At 33.6% G+C, this 14,720-nt stretch overlaps 2 protein-coding genes across 2 annotated transcripts; both read left to right on the forward strand.

Moving 5' to 3' along the window:
- Positions 1-213: 213 nt before the first annotated feature.
- On the forward strand, positions 214-1,013 carry LOC124944134. Its single transcript, XM_047484608.1, has 2 exons — positions 214-689; positions 779-1,013. Exons 1-2 carry the CDS (start codon positions 261-263, stop codon positions 821-823), a joined length of 474 nt encoding a protein of 157 aa, XP_047340564.1. The 5' UTR covers positions 214-260; the 3' UTR covers positions 824-1,013.
- An 8,427-nt stretch (positions 1,014-9,440) lies between these two features.
- Positions 9,441-10,638, forward strand: LOC124943617 (trifunctional UDP-glucose 4,6-dehydratase/UDP-4-keto-6-deoxy-D-glucose 3,5-epimerase/UDP-4-keto-L-rhamnose-reductase RHM1-like). Its single transcript, XM_047484098.1, has 2 exons — positions 9,441-10,327; positions 10,410-10,638. Exons 1-2 carry the CDS (start codon positions 9,441-9,443, stop codon positions 10,636-10,638), a joined length of 1,116 nt encoding a protein of 371 aa, XP_047340054.1.
- Positions 10,639-14,720: the final 4,082 nt, after the last annotated feature.

The following is a 14,720-nucleotide window of genomic DNA, read 5'->3' on the forward strand; positions in this document are numbered from 1 at the left end:
ACTGATACTTCTGGGCACTGCCATTAATTTACCCGTGATTCACCGCCGATCATTTTCCATCGATCACAAAATCTATGAGTAAGTTAGTTTGATTCATTCAACTTATATCAATCTAACTCACACTATCCAAGTTCAACCTGCGGTGGCCCTCACATGAACCCTACCGATTCTACTAATTAATCAATCAATCAATCATCCATTTCTTATGATCCATACATAGATCAAACAAACCCATAACAGAACCAATCAAACAGTCAACAATGGATGCAGTTTGGAACATAGAAGACAAGACAAAGATATCAACAGCTGGAGCAATCGCAGTTTTTTCATGCATCACTCTTCTCCTGCTGGTGACATGCATGACAATGGCGATTATAGTTTTGAAGAAGAGATTGAGGAATTATCGGGTGGTTGGTCATGATCCTGATTCAGGGTCAGAAATGATGCCACCGGCTGGTTGTAGTCCAATTAAGAAGGCTTTGATGAGATCGATAAGGTGGAGTAATGGTAGTAAGTGGGCTGGAGAAGGATCGCCGGAGTTGCTTCTGATGGAAGCAGCAGTTAGAAGGAGTCATAACTCGATGTCGCCAGTTTGGCAAAGGCCGATTCTTATGGGGGAGAAATGTGAATTGCCTTGTTTTAGTGGTGTCATTTTGTATGATGAAAGTGGTAGGCCTCTTCATCAACAGGTAACTAACTAATTATTTGAATTAAAACTGTAAATTTGATTACTATCTTTTAAGGTGACATGTTTTTTTTTCCTTTTTGGTTTGGTTAGGAGGAGAATGCAGTGAGAATAACTCTAAGGGAGCTTCTTCTTTAATGTAGTAAAAAGTATATGCATGGATCTTTCCCATTGTGTGTCTAATTGGGAAAACTTCATTTTAGTAGATTGTTGATCTCTTGATAAGCTGATAGATGGAATTTTGGGGATCATCTACATCCTAATTAATGTAATGGAGAAAGACAAACAATGAGTTGAGAAATCCAAAATGGGAATTTTGGAATTTGAATAATTAGAATACATAGATATGATCGGTAATCACGTACATTAATTCACAAAACTCTACTTTTCTTTCTTTCTTTTTCTTAACAGTGTTCCAGTGGAACTCAAGTCTTACACTTTATCACTGAATTTTATGCTTCATCTTATGGCAATTTTATTATTGCAAATTGTTACATTCTTTTTAGTTTATTTCTTCTTGGTTTTCCGGGTCATTTTTGAGACGTCCTGCATTTTTTTTACCAAAGATTTGGTCTTGTTGCTTATACATATGTGTGGTCCAAATTTGGTTTTTGAAGTGGTAGGAGAGCTTACTTAGGTGAGAAATGATGACTTTTATGCCTACTCTTGTTTCATCTTTTTGTCTTGTTGAGTTTTAAAAACTGTACAAATCTAGATGGTATGGATAAAAAGAATCACAAAAATAATGAAGTAAAAATGTTCTTTCTATCACGTTTGTAAACCTTTCAATATTTAATCAACCAAGTAATTAACAAAAATATAAAAATACATTTAACTTTAGCATGAAAAAACTTCTTCAATAAAAATAAAAATAAATACTACGATAACCTTAGGCCCTTAAATCATTCACTATATCACTTCTAATGAGTTACATAATGTTCTTACAAATTAAGGTTTACAATCTAACAAATAATTAAATTTTCAAAAACATCATCACTAAAAATAATATATAAATAATAAAATATATTTTTACTAACGGTGAAAATATCTATACATTTGTATATAGAGAGAAAGTAATTGAAGAAAACAAGTTTTTTCTTCTTCAGGAATGCCTTATTTTCCTATCTTGATCTTTTTTCTCATTTGACTGAACTTTTGATGTCTATTATACATTATATAATAATGTATAATATAATAATATATTATTAGTCCTAGCCAATGGGTCGGACGTTCACAACAAACTCTATCTACGTCTCATATGGCGGGTTTCAACCTACCCACTCTTTGCCGACAATTCTTAAGTTTTTCGCTCGCCAAAGTCTCACACGTTCTCACTAGTATAAATATGTCATTCAACAAACGTTTAAACTGAAAATTATGATAAAATTGTGCGAATTTAATTTAAATATATTCTCATACCAATTGAATATTTATACTCGTGTATTAATTTCATGTCATTCATACACATTACACTCATGCTTTCATAAATCTCTCTGAATCGCAAAATTGCTATACCGACTCAATAAAAAACATAAAAGACACGATTCATCGAAATATGATTTTAATATAATCGAATATGCAAGTACTAAAATTCCCCTAGGACTAGGCGAAGTTTCCCATTCCCTTGAATCAAAGGATTAAAGCCCTAGCCAAAAACATCAAATCATAGTTTCATGTTCTTGATGCCCGACTGAAGGCTCGACTAGGGTTTGATTTAGGACAGAGAAATCAAACCATCTCTTGCACCCGACCGAGGAAACTTAGTCCCGGACTAACCTAGGACCTAGAGCTCCCTACACCTCGACCGAAGAATCTCGCACCCAACCAAGGATTATTATCCCCGGAATGAGAGCTCTTCACACCCCGACCAGTGAATCTCGCACCCGGCCGAGGATTCTTGACCCATGACCGAGAGCCATCTGCACCCGACCGAGAGCTACTCGCACCTTATAACCCCCAAAAAATCATTGTCTCGGAAAAAAAGCTCGAGATTCATGAAATTTCAACCTCTGTTTGCATGTCACGAATCTTTTTTAATAAAACATTATTTTAAAAGATTTATAAAAATATGTCATAACATTTTGAAATTAATTATAACAATAATTAATTTTGATCAAATTTCAAATAATCTATTAAATTTTAAAATAATCAAATCTAAAATTTGATTAAATAAATCTATATTTAAATTAATTAAATGAAATTAATTTAAAAGATTATTTATTTTATAAGAGCCGCCAATTGATTTTTAAAATTAATAAAATTATACGTATACAAATGTATTTTTGACTAGAGTCTCTTTAGGTTCGGCGTTTGTTTTTTGGGAAAATAGCTTAATGCTATTTCATTAAGAACCCAAAAGTGGGAGAAATGGTCAATTATCAAAGTTAGACAAACTCTAGCTTTGATTAGAAACAAACAAAAAAACAGAGATTACAGACAACTAAAGCTTACCAATCATACTACTTAACATTCTTGTTCAATGTAGCCAATATCATTTCTGCTACTTTCGGATCCCAATTTGTTGCTCTCGCAACCCACTTACTTTTTCTAATCACTTATTTGACTCTATGTTTCTTTATTGGTGATTGAATTGTTGCATTTGATGATGACTATTTGTGAGCATTGACTTCATTCCCTTGGATCAGTTTTGCTTTCGAGGAGCCAACACTAATTTGATAAAAGGAATTATGTTTCAGTATTTTAGGAATTTCACATTTACCTTCACATTATTTTGCTTCATTTTTGTCTGACCTACTTTGGTCTACTTTCAAAGTTTCCTCTTCACTATCATCCACTTAATTCTTATCACTTTTTTCCTCTGATTCTTTCCATTTTCCTTCCTTTGACTCTTCATCTTCTTCTTTATCTAATTTTTCATCTTTCATTTTCTCTGATTCATCATCATTCCCATCATCTGCATCTCCATATTTAGCTTCCACATTCTGATTGTCTGATTCTTCAATTTCAACTTCCACATTTTTCTCCTAAACTTTTAGCTTTTCCTTCTGTTATTCAATTTCTTTTGCACATTTATTACAGGGATGTTCAAAAGTATTGTAGAATGTACATATATTTGGCCTCCATTCATACGTAATATGCATGTTTATGGGTTTACCTCTTCTATCAACTACTATCATCTTTGCCGGTAAAGTTCTTATAGGATTCACTTCAATGTTTATCCTAGCATATGTGATGTGTTCGCTTTCCTCCGTTATTGGGTCCATATATAATGGTTTCCCCAAGAGACTATCGAAATGGCTAAGTGCTTCTACATTATACATATGAACTGGAATGTTCCTTAGTTTGAATCAAATTTAAATTGTTTCCTTCAGTTTGCTGAGTAAGTTCATACTTTCGGACCATTTTTCCAGCTTTATACAGTTTGACCCAACATATGTGTGTCACAGCTTCAGAATATTTTCCAGATTTGTTCCTTGTTTGAATTTCAAGAAATAGAGATCATGGATATTTTCTAATACCTTTTCCAGTTCCATATGCTCTCATTGTTTTAGCAAAACATCCCTAGTGATTGGGAACGATACACTATTCATCCATATGTAGTTCCCAACAACTACATTTTCTCATTCATTAATGCATTTTCCCTCCATTTCAACAGGTAATTTAAACTTAAAAGGGATTAAGAATCTCAACTTTTGGTTTAAAATCTCCCATCTAAGTTTTGCCTTTATATTTTTTCCCATCTTCATATTTTTGTCCTGCATTTTTCTTCCAAACTTCATTAACTTTCTAACTAGAATTACTTATGATAGTATACGTCTTGGTTTTTGGGCACTTCATAAGCTCCCTCATTGTTTTCACAGACCAGCTAACTATATCTTCTTGTATTCATCTTGTTTTAGTAAGTTCCAATCCTAAAGATAGGGAATATTGAGTTGGATAGTGGTTTGATGTGTTTTTTTCTTACTGAGCAAAATCTCTCCTTTCTTTGCAGGGAATAGAAATGTCGTAATTTGATTCTTAATTCCGTAGAGATTTGCCCTTTTATTGTATCCAACCTTCCATATTTTATCATTTTTGATTTCAGGCTTCAAAATTTCAGTTTCATTCTACATTTTTTCCTCAATCTTCTAAGAGCTCTTTTTCTGCATTTCTGATTTCTCAAAAATCTATTTTTTTCCTGTTTCATCTATCGTTTTCTTGCTTGAATCGATTTCCATGAAGGCATACACTTCTTTTGCCTTATTCTTATTTTTTTCTCCCCATCTTAGTAGAAGAACTGGAATGCAGGAAATTAAGAATACAAACAACTCAACCAAACCCAATTTACTTAGAAAAATCTACAACTAGGAATGACCGTAGACTAGCGAACCAGTGACCCTATTTCACAACCCAACAGCCTAAGAACTAAAAGCAATCGATGACCTAGAGCAATCACAATCCCATACTTGTTCTCAAACAACCCTAGCAACTGTATTTAAGGTTCGGTGTTTGGTGATATTCGAGAAAGCGAATTCGTGTTATATCATTCGTACCCGTTAAAAATGTTCTCTACTTTATAAAGTCTTGACTTTTGAAAATTTGTTTTATTACATTTTATTTAACAATTATTCTTTGGGACTTAGATATGCGCATTTTTTTTCTTGAATTTAAAATTACAAAAACAATATTTAAATGTTGGTACTTGAGGCTCATATTTATGATTAGTGAGGAAAGTACCTAAGAAATATAAGTTTTAAGGTATTATGATCTAAAAATAAATCCCAAATAGGACCTTATCAAAAATAAAATTTTAAAAAATTAAAAAATTATTTTCTATTTTATTTAGAATTTTAGAAAATGGTTTGTGTTTCCAAAATTATAAAAATAATTTTGAAATTATAAAAATTGAACCAAACATGCCCTAGGATTGGTGCTCTCAGTCCTAGATGCGATTTTGATCGGTCTCGAGCTAAAAGCCTCAGTCTTAGGTCGAGATCCCTCGATCGAGGTGCGAAAGGCTCTCGGTCATAGGCTAGAGATCCTTATCCTTGGAGCATGGAGCTCTTGGTCCTAGGTTAGCCTTGGGGCTAAGTTTCTTCGGTCATAGGTGTGAAGGACTATCAGTCCTGGGTTATACCTAAGCTAAGTTTTCTCGGTCTTAGGTGTAAAGGACTATCAGTCCTCGGTTAGACCAATGCTTGGTTTCTCGATCCTCAAGAACATCAAACTACAGGTTTGATGATTTTAATTGGGTTCAAATTCTTTTATCTAAGTGCATGGAAAACTTCGTTTGTCCCATTGATTATTTATAACATCATCCCAATGAATCATTCGATCAGGATGATGTTCCATTCAACTAAAATAGTTTTGAGGTAACAAAAACAGATTTTTGTTTTTTAAGTTTTGATGATTTTTAAGGAGTTTGTTAATAGTTTTCTTATGCTTCATATGGTTGAATGAAACCAAAACATGAACATTGGCGGTTCGTTTTAACCATTTCATAACTGTAATTTTTAATTTTATAAAAAAAATTAGTTTTTGATCAAACATGATTAGGATGACTTGGAATTATTTAAATATGTTCTCAACATCTTTAAAAATATGTTGGGTTGCTTTTTGGGTTGTTGTTCTTGAACAATAACCCAAGAAAAGAAACCCGGTTTTGAAAATTTTGAAAATAAAATTTGGGTATTTCTGATTTATATTGATTGATTCAGTTTTGTTTCAACAAAAAGCTTATAAATGATCCTATTATCGTTTTCCAATCAAGAAATCAGATAATAAAGCAGTATATGAAATTAGTCGAAGTAAAATGTTAAAATTTCAATTTAAACTAGTAAATCGAATTACAAAATGATTTGAAACTTACTGTGTGTTGGAGAACATTTTTTTAAACTCTTTTAGAAGTTTCCTGAATGTCTAAATCCGATGTTTATAGCCTTACCCGAAATTTTCAAAATTTCAGAGAAGTTTGAAGATCTTTAATGGAAGGTTGCTCTTTAGGCTTGATTAAGAGGTTGAGAGTGGATCTCTTGCATTTGGTTTGCCTAGATGAAGCTATTTATAGTCTCCCATGGTCGGTTCACCGATCAAGTGGATCAGATTTAGTCAAAAGACCATTGATGGTCTTTTGTTAGATCTTCGGTCAGTTGCCTATATATGCAATGATGCTCCCTCAAAATGTAGGGAAAATGATCAACGGAGTAGGGTGACCATTTCACCTTTGAACGAAGTCAAAAGGTGGAAAAACGAAAAATTTCCATCTTTAATTTTCAAAGATGGAAGTTTGTTCTTATCTTGTTCGTCATTGCGAGAAGAAGACAAACTAGGAAAAACGACATCGTTTCGGGTCAAAAATCAAACGCGGGATGCTCTGTCCGCCTTCTGTCTGCGTTCCATTGGTAGTGGGCGATCCGCGCGTGTTTGGGTTGACGTCGTTGGAGGCGTTCGTCTACTGATCCGTTGATGTGAGGAAGCGTCCCGCTTTTGCTACAACGGGCTACACGGATGGCTGATGTGAGTTGGATGAATCCCACGCTCATCCGATGGTTCTGAGATCTGATGCAACAATCTCTTCTAATTTCGGCTACAATAAATTCCAGTCCTTTTCTAATTGTGGATTTTGTTTGAAATTAATTTTTTTTCAATCCCTTCATGCTTAATTTTTAACCTACAAAATATTTTTCATAAATATGACATTTATTTTGTCCATTTATTTTATTTTATTTTTATATTTTTGGGTTTAATAAATAATTTATTTGGAATAATATAAATATAATATTTATCCTAAATTATTTATTTTAATCCCTTTTGATTTTCTTAAAATTAATTTGAGATAAAATAGTATAACATTTATCTCAAATTATTTTGTTTTGTTGGCCATTACTTTTGATTAATTAGGATTTAATTATTATGATAATTAATCCCACTTAATTATTTAATCATGTTTTTGACCTTGATTTTAATTATTATTTAATCAAAACAATTTATAAATTAGGTAAGTGAAATTTGCACCCCGACTTAGAGTCTCCTGCACCCGATCGAGAGCCTCCCGCACTTGACCGAGAGCCTCCTACATCCGATAGAGAGCCTTCGCATCTGACCAAGAGTTTCCTGCACCCGATTAGGAGCCTTCTACACCCGACCGAGAGTCTCCCGCACCCGACTCAGAGCCTCGAACACCCAATTGAAAACCTTTCACGCCTCGACCGAGAGCTCCCGCACCTCGACCGAGATCTCCCGCACCTCGACCAAGGGACCTCAACCTAAGACTGAGGATTTTAGCCTAGGACCGAGGAAAATTGCACCCAAGACCGAAGGGAACGGTCCTAAGGCCTGTTTAGTTGATTTTTTTTATTTTGGAACTCTAAATAATTTTTTAAAAATCTGAAGAAAAAAAATATAAAACAATTTTAGAATATTTTTAGAATATTTTCATAAAAAAATACATTAATATGGGTCTGTTTGGATTTTTTTTAAAATCCTAATGCCTTAAACTGATATTTTTCAAGTACTTTTATCATCAGTCGTTGACATCAGTCGTTGACATTAATCTCAGATACTAGCATTTAAATATTATTTAACAATTTTAAATTAAAAAAATAAATTGTGAATGGTTTAGGACATGAAAATAATTGTTTACATAAAACGTAATAGAATTAATTTTTCAAAGAGCAAGACTTTATAAAGTAGAGTCCGTTTTTTAACGGATAAGAATGATATAGTGAGAAGAAACCCTTTCTCGGGTATCACCAAAACACCAAACCTAAAAGAAACTCTGGTGAAACATATGTTTGTAAACGTTTAATTTTATTTATTTTAAATTAAAAACTAATTAACTACTCTTTTATGATAAGGATAATATTTTAAATTAATTTAAAATATAAATTTATTTAATTATAAATCTAAAAGATAATCTAAATCTGTTTAAAAATTAGTTATTGTTGTAATCAAGATTTTCCAAATCTGTCAACACATATTTTTATAATTTTTTTAAATATTATTTTATTAAAAAATACTTGACATTAACATGCAAACCTCAATTTTTTTTGGGATAAACAATTTATGGGTTACAAAACCTATGCAAACTTACCTGAACTATATTTATTAAGATTATATTTGAAAATGTTATTGTTTCGATAATTTTTTTAGTTATTTTTTAATTAATTATTTTAAAATAATGTAAAATATGTGATTGGGATATAAAAGTTACAACCCAATCCAATATTTAATATTATATAATTTGTAAAATATATGGTAGGATGTAATTTTTTATTATTAAATATAATTCATATAATATAGTTAAATTTAAATTTAATCAAAAAGATAATGAAATTTTATCTTTATCATTAACAAAGATTGAAATCTATGCTAACAATGTATTAAATAAATAATTCTATAATATAATATAATAAATAAATAAAATATTACTTTTATAAAGTAAACTACATTTAAAAATTTTAATATATATCAAATAAAAAGGTTTCCAAATTTGATAAAGTTGAGTTCAAAAGTTGTTGATTTTTTGAAAATAATATAAAATAATTTCTCATTTCTCGCCATAATACTCGCGCCTTCTTCTTCCTCCTCCTCCTCAAATCATCTTACAGTCTAGATTCTTCTTCTTCTTCGCCGCCTGTAGCAACTCAATTGGTAAGCTCATTATCTTCTTCAAGATTTCTATACGTCTTTTAATTCAACTTGTAGTTATTCAAGATCATCACTTTTCTTTGAAATCCATGAATATATATGTTTAGATGATATGAATCTGTGATGGGTAATTTCATTTCTTTTGCATACAGACGGATTCTGAAAGATGGCGACGACAACAGCATCAACATATACCCCAAAGAACATCCTTATTACCGGAGCAGCTGGATTCATCGCGTCTCATGTAGCCAACAGACTGATTCAAAAGCATCCTAATTACAAAATTGTCGTACTCGACAAACTTGATTACTGTTCTAATCTCAAAAACATATCACCATCTTCTCAATCATCCCCAAACTTCAAATTCGTCAAAGGCGATATCGCCAGTCCTGACCTAGTCAACTACTTACTCACCACCGAATCGATCGACACCATAATGCACTTTGCAGCTCAAACTCACGTCGATAACTCCTTCGGCAACAGCTTCGAGTTCACCAAGAACAACATTTACGGCACCCACGTCCTCCTTGAAGCCTGCAAACTCACCTCCGGTCAGATCAGACGCTTCATCCACGTCAGTACTGACGAAGTCTACGGTGAAACAGACCAAGACGCGGTTGTAGGTAACCATGAAGCCTCTCAACTCCTCCCCACGAATCCATACTCCGCTACAAAAGCAGGGGCGGAAATGCTTGTTATGGCCTACGCTAGATCGTATGGTTTACCTGTAATCACCACTAGAGGAAACAATGTATACGGCCCGAAACAGTTTCCTGAGAAGCTCATCCCTAAATTCATCTTGTTGGCTATGAAAGGGAAATCTCTTCCGATTCATGGAGATGGTTCGAATGTGAGAAGCTTTTTGTACTGTGAAGATGTGGCAGAAGCGTTTGAGGTGATTCTTCATAAGGGTGAAGTTGGTCATGTTTATAACGTGGGTACAAAGAAGGAAAGACGGGTGATTGATGTTGCTAGAGATATCTGTAAGCTGTTTAACATGGATCCAGAAACGAGTATCGAGTTTGTTGATAACAGAGCTTTTAATGACCAGAGGTACTATTCTGTTTATTTATATGTCCATTCTCTCCTCATTTCATTGCTGCTTCAACTCAATGTATTATCTTCTCTTTCACAGGTATTTTCTGGACGATCAGAAACTGAATTACTTAGGGTGGACGGAGATGATGGGATGGGAAGAGGGTTTGAAGAAGACGATGGAATGGTATATCGATAACCCCGATTGGTGGGGAGATGTTTCGGGTGCTTTACTTCCTCATCCGAGGATGCTTATGATGTCAAGCGGGATTGAAAGGCATCTGGACAGGCCTGAGAGTTGTAGCGATAATCCTTTGCGAAGTTTCTGAACTTTGCATTGATTCGTAGATTTATGTATTAGAAAAATGAAAATGTTGACTGAGAAAAAACGTGAAAGACTTTGGGAGCCTTTAATCCCTTTTATTAATGTAATAAATCTGTTATAGTTCCTGAAATTTGTATCAGGTTTTAATAAAACTATAAACTTATAAAACATATAATATAAAATATCAACATATTTTCACTTCCTTCCCTCAAGATAAACATCCCTTAAGTTCATCTTTTCTTTAAATTAACAAAAGGTCGAAATTCTAAGGGCTTTGTAAAAATGTTAGCTTGTTAAATTTTTGATTATATATGCAATGGCGGACTAAAACCTTGTTTGAAACTGTACCTCACAATATGACAATCTATGTCGAGGTGTTTCGTTCTCTCGTAGAAGACTGGATTTTCAGTAATATGTATGGCAGCTTGATTGTCGCAACGTAAGGGAATCGGGAGATAACTGCAGCATTGAAGTCTTTCAGCAGAAAAGTGATCCATTTCAACTCACATCAGTTGTGGCCAGGCTTTGGTATTCCGCTTCTATAGTGGATCGTGAGACTGTGTTTTGTATTTTTGTTTTCCAAGACACTAGGGCTCCTCCAAGTTTAACACAATAACCTGTAAGGGACCTCCGAGTGTCTGTACAAGTTTCTCAATCGACATCTGAAAAAGCCTGAAGTACACTATTAGTATTACAAGAGTAAAACAGTCCAAGTGAAGGCGTGCCTTTAAGGTACTTGAACACCTGTAAGGCAGCCCCCCAATGGACTTCCCGCGGTTTCTGCATATATTGACGTAGTTGTTGAACACTAAAACCAATATCTAGTCTGGTAAAACTCAAGTACATTAAACGTCCAATAAGCTTATAAAAACAAGCATCGAGTTAAACTCAAGTAATTTTGTTACAGTCCTTGAAATATCTATCATGTTTTAAAAAAACTATAAACTTATAAAAACATATAATATAAAATATCAACCTATTTTCACATCCTTATCAATTTAAACAGACTTGTAAGTTGGCTGTTCCGCTTTCTAAAAGAAGCAAGTTCTTGATCTATGGTAGGACCATTGAAATTAATATTTTTAACTAAAATTAATATTTTTAATTAATTATGGCATTGATTAAGATAATATGAAAGGTTATAAGTTACGTTATTTAAGTCCAAGATAGATAAAAAAAAAATTATCTTGATTATATATTTACCTAGTAATGTAATGGTATGATTGAATAAACACAAAATAATAATATTTCATTTCTTTTTGAAACCTCCCTTCCTTATTTTTCTCTTCAACCCAACATAGTGGTATAGGCAGATTTGTGATTTAACTTAATTTTTATTTTGTATTAATGTCATTTTAATTTAAAATAGAGAGATGTGAATTAATTTTATCGGGTTTGGTTCGAGTTGGGTTAGGTAAATCAGGTCAAACGAGTCAAACGAGTTATATTTTGGTCAATCATAAATAAATAGGTCAAGTTTAGGTTAGAGATTTTGACCCAAATTACTAACATGTCAGATTTATGTTAGACACATTCAACCCGTTAACATGCTAACCTGAACCCGCCAACATGAAACTTAATTAGATTGTCACCCCTACTCATCTACCTCAAGGAATGCAAAGGCCGCCAAATCGGAGTAGCCAAATCTCTCTAGAGCTTGGTTTGTCCTACGGTTTGTATCTCGTGTTAACTAGTTGGTGCTAAGGTTCTTTTTTGGATCCCTACCTTCCTCCTCTACCAGACCGTCTATTTCATCCTCTTCACTAGCCTCCCCCGTGTTCACCAATTCATTAGTAATCCCTCAGGAACTACGCCTTAAATTCGGTCCTCTCTCTAGCGGCTTTTCCAGCTTCAACTAACTATGTTGTTCCATAATAGGACTCGTTTTCCTTAAAAATATGTCATGACTAATGATGCACTTGTTCGTCTCCCCTTCCTTGTAAAACAGTTTCCAACCCTTTACTCCCTCAGGGTATCTAATGAACATACACTTCTTCGCTCTTGGATCAAGCATTACATCTCGTTAGTGCATGTAATCCACACACCCAATACCTTCAAGTTGTTGAGTTTTGGAGGAGCGTCATTCCAAATTCTTCTGGTGTCTTGCATTTCAATGTCATCGATGGAAAAAAATTGATAAGATAAGATGTAGTGTTAACCACCTCACCCAAAACTACTTCGGTAGACCGACCTCAAACAACATACACCAGACACGCTCAAGTAGTGTTCTGTTCGTTCTCTATGCTAAGCTATTCTATTACGATGTCTTTTTGTTAGTTTTGTGACGAACCATCCCTTCTTACTTGATTAACTGATTGAACTCCTCGCCTAGGTACTCTAAAACACTATCTGTTTAGAACTTTTTAACCTTTTTCCCGGACGGAGTCTCTACCATCTTCTTTCACTCCTTGAACTTAGCAAATGTCTCGTCCTTATGCTTTAAGATGTATACCCAAACCTTATGCGAACAATCATTAATAAAGGTGATAAAGTACCTACCTCCACCTAGAGATGTAGTCCTCGCTGACCCTCGTAAGTCTGAGTAAACATAACTGAGTGTCTCCTAATTCACCTTAACCGATCACCCAAATTTCACCCTTGTTGCTTTACCTTATATGTAGTTCTCACAAAACTCAAAATAATCAAGGTCCTCTTTACGAAAATAGATTCTTTTACTCAGATCCTTCAAACCCGTCTCACTCACGTGCCCTAATCTCTTATGTCATAGAATCATGGGCGATACATCTCGAGGTTCCTCTACTGCTGCCATATCACCAACCAAGGTGCTTCCTTGAAAGATGTAAATACTCTTCTTTCGCACGCCTCTCATTACCACTAGCGACTCCTTTGTGACCCTCAATATGTTCTTCTCACCCTTCCATGCAAAACCAAGTTGGTCTAGTAAGCCGAGAAAGAATAAATTCTTCTGAAGGTCTGGGACATGTCGTACGTCTGTCAATACCCTCTCGATTCTATCATGCTTCTTCAAATGCACTATTATAATCCCCATCACTCTGAAAGACTTGTTGCTACCTAAAAAAACCTCGTTCAACGAATTCTTCTCATAGATCTCGAACCAACTCTCCTTAGGTGTCATATATAACGAATACCCGAAATCCATAATTCAACTCTTGTCGAACTAATTAATGGAGACAACAAGAATGTCCGTAATTTTGTACCCATTCTCAACCTCTTGAACAACCTTCTCATCTCCGCTCTTCTTCCCATCATTACTCAAATCTTGTTTAAAGTGTCCTTCTGTGTCACAATTATAGCATTAGTAGATTTCTTCCCGAGAGATTTTGAAAACATCTTCTTATTTCTTTTAATGTCTCTCCTCTCGGTTCTCCCTCAAACCAAGAATCCATCTCTATTTACATTGCTCTCTTTATTCTACTTCTTTTGGTCCTTCGATCTCAACGCACTCATCGCATCATCGAGGCTAAACTCCTCCCTCTTATGCTCGAGTATGTCTACGAATGTCTCATATGACGTTGGTAAATAATTCAAATACATCAACGCCTTATCATCATCCTTCTGTTTTTTTGATATTTTCCAAATCAAGGAGAATCTTGACATAATCATCGAGATGTGTCTACAAGTCCTTTCCCTCATCCATTCTAAACTTGAAGAATCTCTACTTGATATAAATCTGAGACGATAGTTGTAAGCACTAAAAATCTACATTCCCGATTTATAAAATTAAAATAATTAACCCCAAGGCCAAAACTCAATTAAAACAATTAATTATATTAATTATTGTGATAGTTAAAACATAATTAATTAAGGAAAATTGTCAAAACAAAAAAAAAATTACCCCAAAATTATTTATTTAACCCTATAATAAATTGGTAAAATATTTTCCAAGTTTTTTTTAATATTTTTTTTATTTAGAAAGATCAAAATTAAAACCAAAAAGAATGAAAGAAAAATCAATTTCAAACAAACCCTTTAGGTTTTTATTATATTAAGTTAAATAAAGAAAAAGGAAAATTAATTAAAAGAAAATTAATGAATTAAGGAAAAATGTTTTAATTCATTTAAATAAACTTAATTGAATAAGTTTAAATCAATACGACATAATTT

Source organism: Impatiens glandulifera, chromosome 6 (genome assembly GCF_907164915.1).
Source record: "Impatiens glandulifera chromosome 6, dImpGla2.1, whole genome shotgun sequence".
NCBI classification, from domain to species: Eukaryota; Viridiplantae; Streptophyta; class Magnoliopsida; order Ericales; family Balsaminaceae; genus Impatiens; species Impatiens glandulifera.